Raw genomic sequence first — 18502 nt, 5'->3', positions numbered from 1 at the left:
GCCCTAATTGCCAGGAAGAGGTAAAGGGTGACGGCCCATGAGTGTATTTCAGTTTGGATTGCTCAATCAAGGGTTACCATTTGCAAAGCTGTTTTCAATCCTCAGTTTACTTCTGACCTCATTTTCCTCTCCTCACAACCCAAGAGCTATCCTTGCCTTAAGAGGATCTTAGGGGGAAGAGCTACCCAAAGTATGTGAGCCAGGACAAACTATCTCTGAATTTTATATTTCAAGAATTCCCCACTGAGTTTTTCACTGGTCAAACAAATGGGCCTCTCTGTTGTCCTCTGAAACTTCTATACTAAAAAGGAAATGAGCACGATAATTTAGCTGATCCAAGAAACCTTTGTTGCTGAAACTCACACAGAATATTCTCATAATAAGATTAACTGAATCCCTTTGCTTCTCTCTCAGTGATGACCAACTACCTCATGTTATTGTTTTTCTAAAAATACATTTTTTCTTTGCAGGCCTGTACTATCTGAAACAGTAGCAACCAGCCATATATGGCTATTTAAGCTTAAATTAATTTAAATTAAATAAAATTAGAATTAGTTCCTCAGTTCCACTAGTTACAATTTAAGTGTTCAATAGTCACGTGTGGATAGTGGCTACTGTGTCGGGCAAAGTAGATGTAGAACATTTTCATCATCACGGAAAATCCTATTGAACAGCACTGTTGTAGATGGTACTTGGGAGTAATGTGAATGGTACTCCAATCATGGCAAGTGGGGGCATCAGCTATGAAGCCATGAAGAGAGGGAAGTCCCAGAGCAAATACTCACAGTGCTTTTCTGATAATTATCCTTGAGACGAAACTTGACCAACAGACTCAGTGATACAACCTCATTGGAAAGACTTTCTCCACTGAGAAGATGAACAGGAATGTTCTCTTAGCCTGGATCCTTAATCAGCCAATTCTGTTTCCTTGTCCCAATTATATTTTGGTTGCCTCCTTACTACTATCTATGGGACTTTAAGCAGACTATTTAACATCTTTAAATCTCCATTTTCTCACCAGTAAAAGGGGAATAGTAATGGCATCTACCGTATAGGGATGTTATGAGAATTAATATTAGTGGCAAATAGTTACAGAGTATTTATGATGTGCCAGGCATTCTTCTGAAAACTTTATTAAATAAGGCAAGTAACTTGCAAAAAGTTAAGGAATTTGCCTAAGACCACATATCAGTAAATGGCAGAGATGGGACTGAAAACAGGAAGTCTGCTAACAAATCCAAAATATACTTAGTATGATGACTGACATATAGAAAACGCTCAAGAAATGGTAGCTGGTATTATTATCACAATTCTTTTTATTGTTGTAAATATATAAATTTGCAATCTGATTGTTATAGTCAACCTTTCTCAGCTTGGTTATTCTGAGTGCCCCTGACAGCTGTTTCTTAGCCTGCAAAGTTGAGAGCCAGGCCTGGTCGGCAATGGATTCACACACCAGCTGGCCAATTTGTTGGTTGTTAAAAGTTAAATTGTTGTTAAATTAAAAGTTAAATATCTTTTAATATTTCTTTTCCATCTCCCATTTCTTAACTCCATTAACAAGAGTACCAGATCTGAGATTCCTGGGAGAGCAAAAACCAAAGTCATAATGAATGAATAAAATCTTGGAGACTGCTTAAATCTGCAGAAGAGATATGAGTAAGAAACAGTAGTGAGAAAATATTTAAATTATGCTAAAACAAAGCTTCATTTTGTCTGAGCCAACGGTATCTTTCTATCTACTGGAAACTTTCAGCTTTGAGTCACCCATCAAGTCAGGACTACATTCACTTGAGTTAAACTCAGCGAGATGGAAAAATACCTGAAATCCAATGTCAGAAATAGTCCACAAAACTGCATCTCAAACCTTTAATTGTATTTTTAAACATCTGGCTGATTCTGTAATGTACGAAAAGCTCTTTTAATTTAAGAAAAAGACCTAAGTAAGAACCAGACTCCAAAGTGAGTATCTTCTCATAAAAATAAAGCTACCCAGAGAAAACGGGCATAAATAGCTGAGAGAAGCATAAAGTAATGAGAAATAGCTAAAGGAAATGGAATAAAAGTGAGTAAGATTATATGGGATATGCCTCCTGCCACTTGCTGGGCCTCATTCAGAATGGGGCTTTGGAAAGCCTGTTAGATACAATAATAAAAGTAATATAAAAATGTGGATTCCATAGCTGTTGTTAGCAATGCTGTAATGCCAAGATAAGATAGAATATGTGTTTCCTTCCTTAGGGTACCCAGAAATTTATTTCCATACTGTTGGGTTTTTGTTGGCTTCTTGAAAATTCTTTGCACTCAACAATGTTAAGATAAAAAGAACTTCCTCCCTCTAATGAGTAGAGTGATGTTTATCATGCTAACAATTTAAATAATAACAACTACATTTCAAACCCTGGATTAATTATACTGTTTTATGAAGCCTTGAAGTTTACAGAACACTTTCCCACACAGTCATTCAATCCTCCCTACAAGTTGTGGAGTGAGTGTCATTATTATCCCCATTTTATAGGGAAGAAAACTGAAGTTCAGAGAGTCTCAATTGCCCCAGAGACTCCCTTTCTTTCAATTTCATTGCTTATTTCCACTCACATTCAGTGCCTTTTCCCAGTATCGTGGAGCTAAGTGAACCAGGACCCAGTGGGAATATTCAATACGGGAGCATAAGACTGTACCTTTTGATGCTTATTCTGTGCTATTATAAGAATGTTCTTCTATTTACTTAGTTTTTTAAATTCTGTGATTTTTTTTTTGAGTTCTTAAACCACAGTTTGCTACAAGAATACATAGATTTTCATTAACATGCCACCTCCTACCCTATTCACTACGTCAAACAGTGGGAAGCTGTGGACTTTGTCATTATTACCTTTTATTATGCACTAATTGCACAAAGACCCTGCCTTCTTCATTCATCAGAAAAGCCTTTCTTAAGCCACTAAATTAATCTTTGACCAAGTCTCCTGGCTTGCAGGATCTCCCAAAGGAAAGGAGATTTATCTCTGTTAGGTCACCGTGTCCTTCCGTTCTGTGTGCTGCTTGTGGACTGAATTGCCGATGAGCTAGATTCTCATCTGGATTTGTTAGACGTGTGTGGCACCAGAATAAATTAAAGGACCTCATAGAGGTGACGCCAGCCCTGTCTCTATAATTCCATTCTGTCCAAGCTTCTTTCCTTCTTTTCTGCAAGGATCAGCTTAGGAAAACAGCTATAGAATAAATCTGCACCATCCCCCCAACAAATCTTAGCCTTCCTTTGAATATTCTGATTGATGTTGGGGAGAAATCACATTTATAGCATGTGGCAGATCCCTCTGGTGACAGTCACATCCTTGGGCCCACCTCTCATTTCAGCTGTAGCTGTTGCAAATGATCATATGCAAGCTCCGACTCACCTCACGTTGACAGCCTGTCATTTCAAGAGCATGCCTCACATCTTTTTGCTTTCTGCCCAGAACTTCTGCAGTACCACAGGAGGCCACTTGGCCTGATTCCACTGGGAGTAGCAAAAGCACAGCCCAGAAGTGCAGGGGACTTAGTGCCCCCAGAGGCGACCCTCAACTAATGGGAGTCAGAGGCCAGTTGATAACTGCCCTAGTCCCTGGTGCCTCAATGGACAATTCTCTATGCTACTGCCACTGGGATCAAGCTCCCTTTGCCCATAGCAGAGCTCTTCGTAACTCATCTCATGTTGATTTTCCCTCCTTCCCTCTCTTACCACCCCAACCCTTCACTTCTGTTCCCTGAGATCACTTCTAGCATAAACTGCCTGCACACAAGTCCTTGCTTCACACTCTGCCTTTCAAGGCAACCATTTATATGGGTGGACATGCTTCCCCTTCACCTTAAGCAAAGCTTTTAAGAGTGAAGGGTCCACAGCCCTCTCTAGAAGAAACTAAGATGCCTCACTCAAGAAACCTTAAATGAAGTGTTAAGACATTGGATAAGAATGTGATCCAGCAAAGGAGAGATGAGGGAAAAGCAACACTGAAAACAGGATTTACAGGGCATCCTTAGCAATCATTTTCAGATGTCTCTAACTTAACAGTACCTTCACAACTTTTTCTCTATTACTCACATCTTTTTCACCTCATGGCTGCTGAGATCAACCTTCAACCTGATGTGCTTGCTTGGAGATCTTAACACACAATCGTAAAATTTCAGAGCAGAAAATGGAGTTTTTATGTGAAAAAATAATCTTAAGTGGAATTTTCCTTAGTCTATGATATGTACCTACAGTCCTAATTATCCTGTGAGTGCTGATTCATAGAGAAAAAATTAGAAAAATATCTATACACAGATTATATTAAGGACCCATAGCAGGGTAGGCCAGAAGTAAATGGTCAAGTGTCTGGACATGGAGGTAGACATCCTACTGCCCTTGACTGCATCCACAGGATGAAGAAAAGCCAACTGGAAGAAAAGATGCAGCAAGTATGTCCAAGAACTGGCACTTCGTAAATAATTACTGCTGCCTTTGGTCTCTCTGAGAGTTACTGATAAACATCTCTTTTTTCCTCTAAACCTATTTTCTCTTTCCCATCTATTATTTGTTACTTGATTCTTACTTATCAAGTGCATACTAGCATTAATAAAATGTTTCCTTTCCTTAAATGCTCTTATACTGTATGAGGTCAGGTAGACATGCAAATAGGCATATTATACAAAAAATGACCTGATAAACCATACTCACTAAGGTGCTAAGGACTGGTTGAGAATAGCCTAAGCTACTAATTAATATCTCCAGGGATGTCTGAAACCAAATAGGGGATCATGTCTTAACACATTGAATTTTGTGGAATTTCAATGTTTGTATTTTTACTATCGTAGTCTACCGTGGGCTGTATGTTAATGTACAGCGAAAAACTGGGAGCACCCAAGCCTCCCAGCAGGGCCATTAGGGAGAAGGGAATTATTTTAAGAGTGGCAGAAAGCCTCCCTACCCCACCCAAAATATGGCCCCCGCTGACTCTTTGCTGATGCTCTAAATTATAGTGAGGTTTTTTTTATAAATGCATAAAGTGGAGCAATATATCATTTTATGGTATCATCTAGTTACAGATCTACTGAAAACAATGTAGTACAATTTGTCCTCAATCAAGCTTAAGTGACTAATCCTGACGCAGTGCCATATGTCCCCCAGCACTGGAAGGATGGTAAAAACGAGACCTACTGCACAGCTGTAACCTAAGTAACTGCAGCCTTTAATAGGTATAATATTAAACCACAAGAATCATCATTTCATACTTTAGTGCATGCTATAATAATATTAGAATTAGCCCTACAGCAGAAACCCATTTCTACTCTCAGCTCTGTTAATTATCTAGCCTCATGGCCTTGGACAAGTCACAAAGCTCTCTGAGTCTTGCAGTCCTCATCTATAAAAAAGAAGACCATTAGGTTCAATGAATCCAAGGTCCGACCTACCTCTAACCTTGCATAGTGGCTAACGTTTACTGAGTACTTAGAAGGAATAAGAACATTTTCTGGACTCTCTCCTAGACTCATCATCTAGGATTTTTTTTCTCACGTATTTCCAAATTACAGTTTCTTTTTACCTATATTCAAATGAACTTGACAACTTACCAAATAAGTTGTCAGAAAGAGAAAATTCATCCGTAGCAGGTAAGTGGGAGTGTTCAATGAGATTCATTTTTGATCCCATCCAAACTTTTCTATTTGAGAACGTGCCTTCGTGATAGTGGTCTTCAAAAAAAAACCCTGAAAGAGAAATAAATAAATAGAGAGTTGGGGGGGGGCGGGATGGTTGAGAGAGAGAGGGTGGGAGAGAGAAAGCTAATTTACGTAAGTGTAAATGACTCCCTTTGTAGACATTTTGCCATAGCCTTTCTGTATGTATCTGTTTTCAATTTTTATCAGTTTTACCCTCCTTTGTACTACAAATGTCCAAGATACATGCTTTCAGAAGAGATACTCTCTAATTTATCTGAGAAAACACCACTTGTTTTCATTTAAATTTCAGCACTTAGGAGATTTGAGCAAGACATGGTGACATTTTGGTTATGTCTTCATTCCTTTTTCATATAGAAAAAACATAAACAAATATAAAGGCCTCGATTCAAAATAGGATGAATCCATGATTTATTATCTTAAACTTTAATTTAAAGTTGAACAGGTCTTTGCAAAGACACAAAAGTGATTTAAGACCACTTCCTGCTGGAATTTTCTTGAGTTGAATAGGCATGATGTCAGTAGATCAAAAATTCAGGAAGTTTTCTCCCAAGATCTTTATTTTTATCTTTTAGGGAAAAATTTCAGAGGCTTGCATTTTCACTCTCATGGTCTACCATGGTCATGTATTTATCTGGGATAAAAAGAAGCTCTGGTAAAAAAAGAAAAATGTTAGTAAATCTCACCAAAATGCCTGAAGTTTCATCCTGAGGAGATGTCCAGAATGAATCCAAGAATCCGGAGAAGCAATGTTCACGTTAGTTATATCTCTAGGTCTTCTTCTCTTCCTTCCTCCTCTCTTTCCTGTCTTCTAGGATGTCTTCTACCTCCTTGAAGAAGTAATTTGAAAGGTCAAATAATCAAAAGATGTGCTATCAGAACCTCTTCTCCAAGGCTGTTTTCTAAAGATGATTTTCAAACCTTTTTTATCCTGTTTCCACCAAGAAATCATTTTGTTTACAAATAAATAACTACTTATATTTACTACTCAGGAGGAGAATATAGAGTTTTTGCTGAACAAATATTCATTTCATTAGAACTTCTCTACTATTTCCATCTATATTTCTTCCTTTTTCACTTAGCAAAATGCTCTAGCTCAGGAAGAAGTGAGTTTCACATACATTTGCCTGCTGGTAAAGTAGTCCGCTAGACTACGTCTGCTGCATTCATTCATGTGTTCATGCTTTCAACAAACATTTAGTGAGAACTTCTTCTGCACTAAGCTCTGTACCTGGTCTGGAGATAAAATGATGAAAGAAAAAAAAGCATCCATGATCCATGATATCAAGCTTAATTAGGAATAGAGATGCTAAAATATAATCACACAAATATACAGATGATTACATATTGTCATGCAAGCTGTTGATAAAGGCAAAGATCAGGATACTCTAGTAAATGGTTTGGGTTTGAAAAGTTGTCAAGAGATAGGAAAGTAGTTGAAAGAGGATGTAATTTCAAGGGCAATATTTAAAGATGGACATATTACCAGGCCTCATCTGAATTGATGAGAAGACATCAGAGAGGGAGTGGTCAAAGAAGCAAGAAAGAGAGTCTCCTGTGAAAGGATATAAACTGTGTGCCCTGTGGGAATGCAGACATATCTGGGTCTGTGTGGGAAAACAACAGCATGACCCTACCAAAGACTACTGTCCAGTAAGCCAAGGGGCTTGCTGGGAGAAAACCCACTCCAAAGTCAGAGAGAGCGAAGAACCATGACCTTCACCCCAAAGCAAAGCCTCAGTCATTAGAGGAATGTGTCATTCTCAATGTGGCACAATGTTTGACCAACCTGTACCAGATCCAAGAGGCCTTTCTGATACCCTGAAGTGAGAAGGGAAAGGGTTAGAAATAAAAATGATGTCTGGAAATATTGAAGTATAAGGTAGACCCTTCCAACAGAAGACAACGAGTAGGAGAAAGCTTATTTCAACTCCACCCTCACCTTCAAACAACTCTGCGCATATCACAGTGGAACTTTGATCCTAAGAGGACTCAGGGCCTTTCTGGGGCAATTGTGAAACAGCAGCAGCACCCCAGGTATCACCATAACCCTGGAGAAGTGCCCAGCAGAGGAACTGTGACCACTGGTTGGGCACTGCTCTCCCCCATGGACACAAAAAGTAGTGAAAGAAGTGGCAGGAACAGACTTTATTATGAACAAATATGAAGAGCCCCAAGGCACTCCTGAAACACTAGGGTGGGGGACAGGCTGTGAAGGGAAGCTGGAGGTCCTGAGGAATAAGCCAGTAAAAGTTGAGTTGTCGCTATTAATGTGACCTCATTCATATTCACAAGTTAATTGAGGACTAGGGGAAATTCAACTTTCAATATGTATATATGAATTGCATATGTAAATATTCAATGTGTACATATTAATGTATATGAATTATGTGTAATAATTCTGTATTTGTTTCTGTATATCATATCATAAATGAGTTGAAAAGGCCTCCAAAATTCAGGCACCTATGGTTCTAGATAGAGTTTCTCCTATCTTTGGAATAGGAAATTCCACAGTTTCCCATAATAATAATTTTCAGGAACCCACAATGTGCAGAGTCAGGAGTTTTTCCTAATATTCAATCCAAACTTATACTCTGTAATTTAAGACCCATTTGCTCTGGTCTTAAAAAAACAGATTTCAGCTCTGTGGCCCCTACTTCAGGCTTCCCTCTGTGTTAACTTTTTCTTATACTTGTCTTTTTTAACCCTCAATCACGGTCATCAAGCTCCCTCATACTTCTGTAGCACATTATGGCTCTCTAATATTTTCCAGGTACATTCATCTTCATTTTGGATTCTGATAGTGTGTTTTCCTCTATATGTTCATATAAATTTGGCATCTTCAATTCAAGTGCCTGGCACACAATAGGCCCTCGAGAAATGTTGGCTCGGTTAAATGATCTCTATTAATTGTTTTTCCTGCTTAGTTTGGCCAAATTCCCTGACATTTTGACATGCTCTTTTTGGAGAAATGGCACAGGATAAGGATTTCATTCTCCCGTTGGCACAAAGGATAATTTATCGCTCTCTCACCCAAATGAAAATCCAATTCCCCTAATTCTATATTATTTGGGTTACCCTTAGCTGGAGACCCACTATGTGGGTGTCCCTGATTAGCTAACAACAGAGCCCTCCAGAATCCAGACAGGTAGCAGAATCTGCTCAAATCAGGTTTGTTGGGTTTATGATTCCTGAAGGGGCTTAAAGAAAAAAAAACTCTTTAATATTTAAAATCGTAACATAAGCTCATGGTAAGCAATTCAAACAATACACTGAAAAATAAGTCTTCCTTCTGGCTCTGTCACCAATTTCTCTCACCAAAATGTAATTACAATGGCTGGTTCCTTGTGTATCCTTCCAGATACTATGCCTATTCTTAGCAAAGAGAGCCCTTAAACACTATACCTTAAACTGGGGTTTGGAAAACTATCGTCTGCCAGACAAAGCTGGCCCACTGCCTGTTTTTGTACAGGCTTGAAGCTAAGAACGGTTTTACATTTTCAAATGAGTGGAAAAAATCAAAAGAAGGGCAGTTCATAACATGTGAAAAGTATATGAAATTCAAATTTAAATGGTCATATATAAAGTTTTGTCGGCACACAGCCGTACCCACTTGCTTATGGAACAGCTATGGCTTCTTTTTCCCTATACTGGCAGAGCTGAATAGTTGCAACACACACTACATGGGCCACAAAGCCAAAAACATTTACTATCTAGCCCTCTGCAAACAGATAACAGAAGACACAAAAAAATCAAGGCAAATTATAGGTAAAGTATGAATCAATGTAATGATTACCTTGGGGTGTAAATCCACTTAATTATAAACATCTCGTAACAGCAGGATCCTCTTTACCTCTTAACAGCTCCTGCCTGGGATTGACAACGTCAGTCTTACTTGACTTGTCATTTAATAAGCATCTACTATATCCCAAGCATTTGGCTAGTGTTTCCACATACATTATTTTTTTAATTAAGGATACTTCTGTGTATTCCTTTCTCTAATACTCTTTACTCCCTTGTTGGGGAAAGGATTGCAATGGGAAGCCTAACTCCCAGAAGACCCCAGATGTTAGCTCTGGAGACTTTTTTTTCCCCTTCAAATCCTCCCTTCTTTATAAAGAGTCAATTTATAGGTTGAGAATAAGCAATGGGTATTCTCTACACTAGTGACCTTTGAACAGTTTTGCTCATTTACTCTCTACAAGAAGTTCAAAAAACAATATGTTCCCTCAACAGATTTTTGGGTTGACATCTAAATATTTTCACTAAAAAATGAAATAGTCTCAAAAAATGCAATTTCTGACATATTGTAAAAATTGACATCTTTATATATTGTTACATTGCTTTTAAATACACTCAATTAAATTTAAATATCACAGCAACTTAACATCCTCCTTCATCCTTCTAAGAAATACAAGAAGACGTTCTTTAACATTTGGAAATATTTTTTATCATTGCTGTTCTTCTTTGAGTTTGTATTTCATTCCACTTCAGTGCAAAGTTTTATCCTAATGAGATATTTTTATGCTTGAATGTCTATTATTGATCATCCTATCATACTTTTCTGCAACTAAAATATGCATAAGAATTTGAATTTTTAAAAAAATTTCTAGTGACTTTAAGATTTTAAATGTTTAAATAAAAAATTTCCTGGATTGAGTTTATTAGTTATTATTAGTGTCCATTTGATCAAAACTACACCTTGCCAGTGAGACTTTCTCTACAAATAGGGTGGATCATTCTCCTCTGTGCCAAAGAGCACAAGTAGAGAAAATGGTCTATTGTGCAAGAGAACCTTCAGATGAGAAAGCAGGAAAGCATCGTCGGGGAACAGACACAGCCAGATTGGCAGCCAGCATTGGCAGCAACTGCCACATGCACTAGAGGAAGAGTACCTCCTTAGAAACACAGTTAAAGGCTCTGTTTAAATAATGAACTTTGAGAAACTGCAGACCGAATTCTAAGAATTCTCTGAAGTTAGTAATGAAAGCGCAGATAAGAGGAAGCCCTCATTTCTATTCAGATGAATTCACGTATGTGTGAGTACACAAAGGATTCATTTGGAATCGGAGCAGATAAAGAAAAATAGCTGAATTTGCACACAAATTTCCCTGCTTTCATGCACTGTTTCCCTGAAAAGTTGTCAGAATTCATTTTTTAAATAAAAGTACTTTTAAAATAAAAGGGTCATTGCAGAAAACTCAGACAATACAGAAAAGCATTTAAAAAATGTCAAGTTGCGTTTCCTACCTTTGTTTTTTCAATTTACACCACCACCAGCAGTGGATAAGAGTGCCTTGTTCACCCCACCTTCTTTCGCACTACCTACTCTTACTTTAAACAATCTTTTCTAATTTGCCGGGTGACAAATCCTATCTCGCTGTATTAAATTGCATTTCTCTGATTACTAGTGAAATTGAAAAAATTTTTTCACATTTTTATTGCCTATCTGTGATAGTTTCTTTCCATTTTCTGTTTATGGCCTTTACCTTTTTTTCTATGGAAGTGTTCATCTTTTTCATTGACTTAGTTCTTTGTATCTTGAATGTATTAGCATTCTGTTATATTTGCTGCAAACATTTTCATTTGCCTCTTAATTATCTTTACCCAGAAAATTTTGCACTGTATGTAGTTGAATATATTTGATCTTTTAAAGCTTCCTCATATTGCCTTTTATTTTCAGTTTATGGTGCAGGGTGAATTTTTCTCAGAATTGCTCATTGAACACTTTTTCCTTTCCACGTTGATCTATGAAGTTTCTATGCTTCAGACTCACTTTAGCTTTCCATTGATAATACAGTTACAACTTGTACCAATATCATCCTTTCCTATTATTGTTCATTCTTTTTCAAAATTTCTTAAAATATTCTCACTTACTTGTTCTCTATGATAAACTATCACATCTTGTATCATATTCTTTAAAAAAAGTTTCTTTGGGAGTTGAGATGGCCACAAACCTATATTTTTAAGTCGGAAGATCTACATCTTTGTAATATTCAATTTTGCCTTTCAGGGACAAGGTATGTCTCCATTTATTCAAATGTGCTCTTATGTCTCAGTTTTATAGATTTTTTCCCATGTGGGTCTCAACCTCTCCATGGAGGCTTCTTCTGTCATTTATCTTCCTCCTTATCTTCCTCTCTTTCCTCCTCCAGGAAACTATGACTCAGGGGCCAAATTCAGCCTGCCAAGGGCTGTATTTGCCCATTTTTTTACATATTGTCTATGGCTATTTTCACTCAACAATGGCAGAGTTAAGTAGTTGGGACACAGCCCACACGGTCAGCAAAGCCTAAAATGTTCACTATTTGGCCTTTATAGAAATAAAAGCTTGTGACTCCTGCTCTGACCTATAGAGACATGAATGGAAGTGTGGAAGCCACGTTCAGAATAGTGGTGCAGAGTGACTGAGTGGGTACATAGGTAATTTTCACAGCATCTGTAATGCTCTCCTTCTTAAGCTGGAGGTAAATACAAGGGAGTTGATTATATTACTTAATTTTTTGCATGTTGGAAATATTTCATAATGAAAAAGATTGAATGAAATTATATACGTATGTGAAAAGCTTCCTCATCTTTAAAGATAAGCCAGTTCATATAGGCATTCTTTCCTTCTTACACACTCTTAAACTCACACATATAAACATTTTTAAGGCTTTGAAGAAAAAGTAATTCCTTCCCATAAAATGTCTGGGAATTGTAACTGTCAATGAGATGCTATTAGAAATGTTGAGTGGCACAATGAAATCTGTGCTCAAGAAGATTACTTTAATGAGAAGGTGGGACGGGGAGGGTAAGCAGTAAAAGGAGAAAAATTCCAGAAATTTGTTGCTGAAGTGAGCTGTTCAGATATCTATATCTGTAACTGTATGTGTAGAGACGGAAAGGAAGGGGCTTGAGAACAGCATACATAAAGGAGAAAGAAGGAGAGGAAGAAGCCTGATGATAGCAAGTTTAAACCTTGGGTATTGGTGGAAGCAGAGACAAAATGTTTATTTTACTTTATGTTTATTTGTATGATATTGTAACCTAAGTCCTAATTTAAGGACCCAGAAATAATTCCAGAAATGGTATGCGCTGTTTGTTTTTAATGTGATAAGACACACAGTGACTGGTCATTTGGACTGCCACTTTCTGGTTATCACTTTTTACTTGTTTAGATACTGTGTCACAGGAAGTTCATGGTGTATGGAGCTTCTCTGATTTAACGTAAACCATTTGCAAATGGAGACCTTGCAAAGACCCTGATCCAATTAAATAGCTTTGACTCTGATTTAGAAGAATCTCAGCTCTCAGAAGATGAAGGCAGAAATGGTTACATGTGCTGGTTCCTTATGAACTCTTCACGCCCAAAAACACCATCCTTGGTGATGTTTTTCTCAGATGAACCCAGCTGTTGATGGTAAAGCATCCATTTTGTTGGATATCTGCGTAATCCATTCTTAAAGGGCAGGAAAAAAGTGAACTTGTTCTAGCCATAATCCTTTCATGCCCAATGGAAGCCCTGAATTCAGCCAAAAGCTGGAAGAATATTCTTAAGGAAAAGAGAAAGGAACTCCAGAGGAAACAACGTTTTGTCTTTCCACACATTTGATCTTCTGAGAAGCACTCAAACTGAAGTGATTATTTCCAAGGCAAAAATACATATTTAACTTAAATAGATCCTTCCCAAAGTCTAGAGAGATTTGAAGGGCCATGCATGGCCAGTACTGACCACAGGCCAGGCAACATGGCCTCAAACCAATATGGCCATTATGACCACATTATTCTGACAGCGGTGCCCTATAAGAACCGAACCATCTTTGTTATTATCATAGTAACTATTACTTTTCTTGGGAGATTAAAATAATAACTATTATTTTATGAATGCCTATATGTGGCAGCCTCCTTGCTATGTTACATCACTTAATCTATGATAGGCCAAGTAGGTATTAATATACACACTGTATAGATGAGAAAACTGAGGCTCAAAGAGATTAAGCCACATTTCCAAGCTCACGCCACTAGTAAGAAGCAGAGTGGGGATGTAAAAACATCTAACTCTACATGCACTCTCTCTCATGCAGCTCTCCCGCTGAGACTGAGGGTGAGTTGGAAGTTCTGCAAGGTCACTTCTGCCTAAGGCTTGAATTCAACATTAGCAATTTCATATGCACAAATTAATGAAATAAGCCTGTACGGGGTTTGCCGTTGCATCATTTTGTTTCTTCTCAGACTTCTTTTGCTGTTTCTAAAGTCTCCATTTAAAGGTACTTCCTTCAGGTGTGGTGCACCAAAAACACTTTAGCTAACCAGAGCTCTACAGCTTTTTGTGCTTCTGTGCTCTGGAGGCTGCACAATGGGTCCCAAACAGTAGATATAAAAGAAACACTTGGAGTCGAGTCTTCTAGGGCTGTGAACTCAGAGTGAGTACTCCCTAAATTTTGCACCCTAAGTGTCTCACTTGTCTCAGTGTAGTCCCAACCCTGCTTCTCAACCTCCTTGACTAGCACTAATCTCCAGTGGACTTTCATAGTACTGGGTACCTCTTCTTTGTAGTGCTTATCACAGTTGTAATTCTACCTTTGTTTTTGTGATGATTTGGTTGTCTGTGTTCCCCATTGGCCCATCAGCTCCAGGAGAGCTTATACTGGATCTACAGGGCCTAGCACACTGCTGGGCACATATTACATATACAATAAATACCTGTTGATTGAATGAATAAATGGGGGGATGAATAAACTAACTAAATACATAAGTGAAGGAATGAATAATATATCTTATTAGATAACCACCTTTAGGATCTGTCTTTTTGGGCCATAGGATCATTAATAAATAGAGATGCACAAGAACAATACACATAAGAGCTGAAGAAGAATATTTTTTTTTTAATCACATACAAAACCTGACAGCTAAGGCTGCTTCCCCACAATGTAGTCCTAATTAGTAAACTGTATCCTTTCTTGCTGGAAATCTCTTAAGCATGTCTCCCCATGGGAACCATTTCATACATGAATTGATCACCTCAGGAAATAATTTCAAGAATCCTCCCAGATCTCTCTTTGCTAATTTCTCTTACTTTAGAACCACTAGAAATAGTTTTTAGTCTTCTCAGTGTTCGTTATTCATAGTCAGGAAAGTTTTATCTTTTTATCCACTATATGCTTTAGTCAAAATGATCAAGAATTTGTTTTTTTATGCTTTCTTCATGACTGATCTGTCATCTTTTTTTCAAATAGTTCATTGGATCCTCTGAAATTTTATGACTATTATTTATGTAAATTATTTGTTATTAGCGAAAATGACCACCATAACATCTTCCATTCTACCTTTTGCAATGTGAGTTTGCCACTACCCATCAATAGACGAAGTCTATTTCCCCAGCCCTTGAATTTTTTTTTTTTTTTTTTTTTGAGCTGGTCTGGTGACTTCCTTGACCAATAGAATGTGATAGAAGTTATGTTGCGGGGTTTCTGAGCCAGGCCTTAAGAGACCTTGCAGCTTCTGTTTTTCCCCCTCTAGGAATGCTGCCCTGAAATGCCACACTATTTTTAGATGCCCCAGATATAAAACCTCATGGAGAGAGAAGTCCAGGTGTCCCAATTGTCCCATCTTCCAGCCACACCGAGACTCCAGACATACGAATAAGGTCATCTTGGACCTTTCATTCCAATTGGTCTTCCATCTGAATGAGCCACGTGAGTGAGCCCAGGAAAAACCAGCAGAGGAACTACTCAGCTGACTCATAGAAATATAAAAATTAATGTATCATTACTCTTTTAAGTCAGTAAGCTTCAGGGTAGTTGGCTACAAAGAAATAAATAACTGATATAGAAACTGGTACCTAAAAGGAGGATGCTGTTAAAAAACAAAAAAAAGGCTAAAACATACGGCCTTAGCTTTGGGACTGGGAAGTGGGGAGGGGCTGGAAGGGCCGTGAGGAGACCGTTAGTGGAAATTGGAAGAGCAGTGAGGAAATTACTATAGGAAGCTGGAAAAGGAATGGGTCATGTTTTGAATTGGCAAAACTGTCACCTGTGGTAACTAGTAAGATAAAAAGTTTCCTAACAAACTTATGGATCTAATTAAGGAGATTTCCAGGTACTATGGTGAATGTGTCAGTTGGTGTTTTTAGTTTTAGCTGTGCATAAAAAGGTACATGAAGAGAGAGATGAGTTAAGGAAGGAGCTGTTCATTTTGCAGTCAGAATTTAGAGTAAATATGAAGGATCCAGAATGCATTGGGTTGAAAAACAAGACTGTTTTGCATTTTGGGCCCCTCCATCTGGCAGAAGACTCTCAAAGGAAGAAATGGCCCCAGAGTAAATATCAAATCATGAATGTGGCTGTAAGATCCTTTGCTAAGGGCTCAAGAAACTTAAGGAGGCACCTAGTAGACACAAGCATCTAGGTAAAAGAGCATCTAAGAATGTCAAGGGCCTTTTCCCACAGCATTATTCCACGGTAGCTTGACATGTCCAAAGTAGAAATGTCTGTCGCAAAAAATCATGGATGTAGGTTTTCAGGCATGGAGTGAGTCCCAAAAATACTTATTAGAAATCCACGATGTGTTTAAGCAATTGCTTTAGTGAGAGTTTTTGAATCAAAAACTGACTTTGCCGTTTCAATCCCATTGATAAGTGAAGTCTATTTCTTCATCCCTTGAATGAGCTGTTATTATGATTTGCTTTGACCAATAGAATTGTTCTCCTTCTGAGGTTAGGTCTCAAGTGATCTTATGACTTCTGCTTTCACCATTTAGAATGCTCTCTCCTCCCCTCCCAGTAATTTTAGTGAGATCATAATGGTTTACAACATTGTGTAATTTGGAGTTTATATTATTATTTATCAATTTCTGAATAAAGACTTCATCGTGGTCACCATCAGTAGTCTAATTTGTGCCCATTACTATACATTTGTGTCCCTTTACCCCTTTCGCCCACACTCCAACCAGCTTCCCCTCTTGTTACCACTAATCTGTTCTCTTTATCCATGTATTTGTTATTTTCCACATATGAGTGAATTCATGCAGTATTTGTCTTTTCTCTGTTAGAATGCTGTCTTGAGACCACCATGCCATGAAGAGGCAGGACTGAAATAGCATTGGAGAAAGAGATTTGGGCATTCCAAATATCCCAGCCAACAGCCAGCATCAAGGCCTCAGGCAGAGAAATGAGACCTAGTTGATGATCCAGTTCAAATCAATTGCATAACTGAGCCCACGTAAAACCAGCAGAAGAACCCACTAGCCAACCCATAGATTATAAGAAATAATAAATCATTATCTTTTTAAGCCATTAAGTTTTGGGGTGGCTTGTTACATAGTGTTAGATAACTGATACAATCCCCCAAATAATCAATATGGCATGTTGGCTATCATCTTACTGGTGTCTAAAGAAAGTGAACATTTTCTTAAAGTATTATATTTACTCTTTAAAAATGATGCCTTAATTTCAACTTCCAATGTCAACGCCAAACGAATTCATTCACTCATTTATTTGGTCAATGTATGTTTATTGACTCTGTGTCAGGCACTGGACATATAAAGAAAAAAAAAATCATGCTCCTTCAAGAAGTTTAGTGGAAAAGTTCGGCAAAGAAAACCCAATTAAAATAGTGTGGGGATTGCTATGACAGCAGTAAGCACAAGCAAGGACATTCATTCACTCAGCATTCATTAGTTCTCCACTATGTATCAGGCTTTGATCTAGGTCTTGGAAATAGAGCGATGGGTGAGACAAGGGGGAAAAAATCCCTGTCTCAATGGAGCTTACAGTCTAGTGGGAAAGATGGATAATATGCAAATAAACAAATAATGAAATTTCCAATGGTGATAATAAGAAAATAAAGGAGGGGCTGGCCCGGTGGCGCAGCAGTAAGTGCGCACGTTCCGCTTCAGCAGCCCGGGGTTCGTGGGTTTGGAGACCAGGTGCAGACATGGCACCGCTTGGCAAGCCATGTGGTGGCAGGCATCCCACATATAAAGTAGAGGAAGATGGGCACGGATGTTAGCTCAGGACCAGCTTTCCTCAGCAAAAAAAAGGAGGAGGATTGGCAGCAGTTAGCTCAGGGCTAATCTTCCTCAAATAAATAAATAAATAAATAAAGGAAAGAAGGGATAGAGTGATGTGGTTGGACACTATTCTGAAGAGGGTGAGCTCTCTGAAGAGTGGGCATTTAAGCTGAGATGTGAAAGATAAGGAGTAAGACATGCAAAGGGGAAATAAGTCCAGGTAGAGTGGCCAACAAGCACTAAGGGCCTGGGTTTGGAGTGCTGGAAGAACAGCAAAAGGCCAGTGAGGCTGGAGATGAGTAAGGAAAGGAGGATTGTAGGGGAGGTCTGAGAGTAGGCAGCTCTCAGATGGCCTGTTGACTATGGTAAGAGTTTGGATTTTATTCTAAATGGAAGTCATTGGTGGTTTTAAGCAGAGAAGTGAGGAGGAGAATGAGGGGAATCCTCCTTAAGGTGGAGGGCTGATTCTTGAATTTGATCTTGAAGGAACAGGCATTAGACTAGACAAGTGGCATGCAGTGGGGATGGCTATAGGAAGGGAAAATAGCACGTTGTGTTCTGAGCAGATGTAAATAGTTCTCTATGCTATAGCTAGTGGATTTAGCTCAAATCAGTGGAAGAAGGATGGCCTATTCAAGAAATAGAGTCAGGAAAATTGGCTAATCCTTTGGGAGGAAAAAAACAAAGATTCCTATCTTGCATCATTCTTGAAAATAAGTCTCAGGTGGATTAAAGACTAAAAATTATGAAATTATGAAGAGAAAATATAGGAAAATACATTTATGATCTTTATGAATTTAGGGATTGAGAAAGACTT

At 38.2% G+C, this 18502-nt stretch overlaps 1 protein-coding gene across 2 annotated transcripts in view; it reads right to left on the bottom strand.

Annotated features, from left to right (window-relative positions):
- NR1H4 (nuclear receptor subfamily 1 group H member 4) overlaps nucleotides 1–18502 on the bottom strand; it is a 71353-nt gene that overhangs the window by 48966 nt on the left and 3885 nt on the right. For both annotated transcript variants that reach the window (XM_014835067.3, XM_014835066.3), the window contains exons 2-3: nucleotides 6381–6524; nucleotides 5590–5724 (exon numbers count right to left, since the gene is read on the bottom strand). In XM_014835067.3, the coding sequence (XP_014690553.1) occupies nucleotides 5590–5668 (79 nt within the window). In that variant the 5' untranslated portion in view covers nucleotides 5669–5724; nucleotides 6381–6524. The remainder of the gene's footprint in view (nucleotides 1–5589; nucleotides 5725–6380; nucleotides 6525–18502) is intronic.

The sequence above is a fragment of the Equus asinus genome, chromosome 4 (genome assembly GCF_041296235.1).
Source record: "Equus asinus isolate D_3611 breed Donkey chromosome 4, EquAss-T2T_v2, whole genome shotgun sequence".
In the NCBI taxonomy this organism is placed as follows: Eukaryota; Metazoa; Chordata; class Mammalia; order Perissodactyla; family Equidae; genus Equus; species Equus asinus.
Note: the sequence above shows the minus strand (reverse complement) of the source record. Positions and strands in the feature narration are given on the sequence as shown.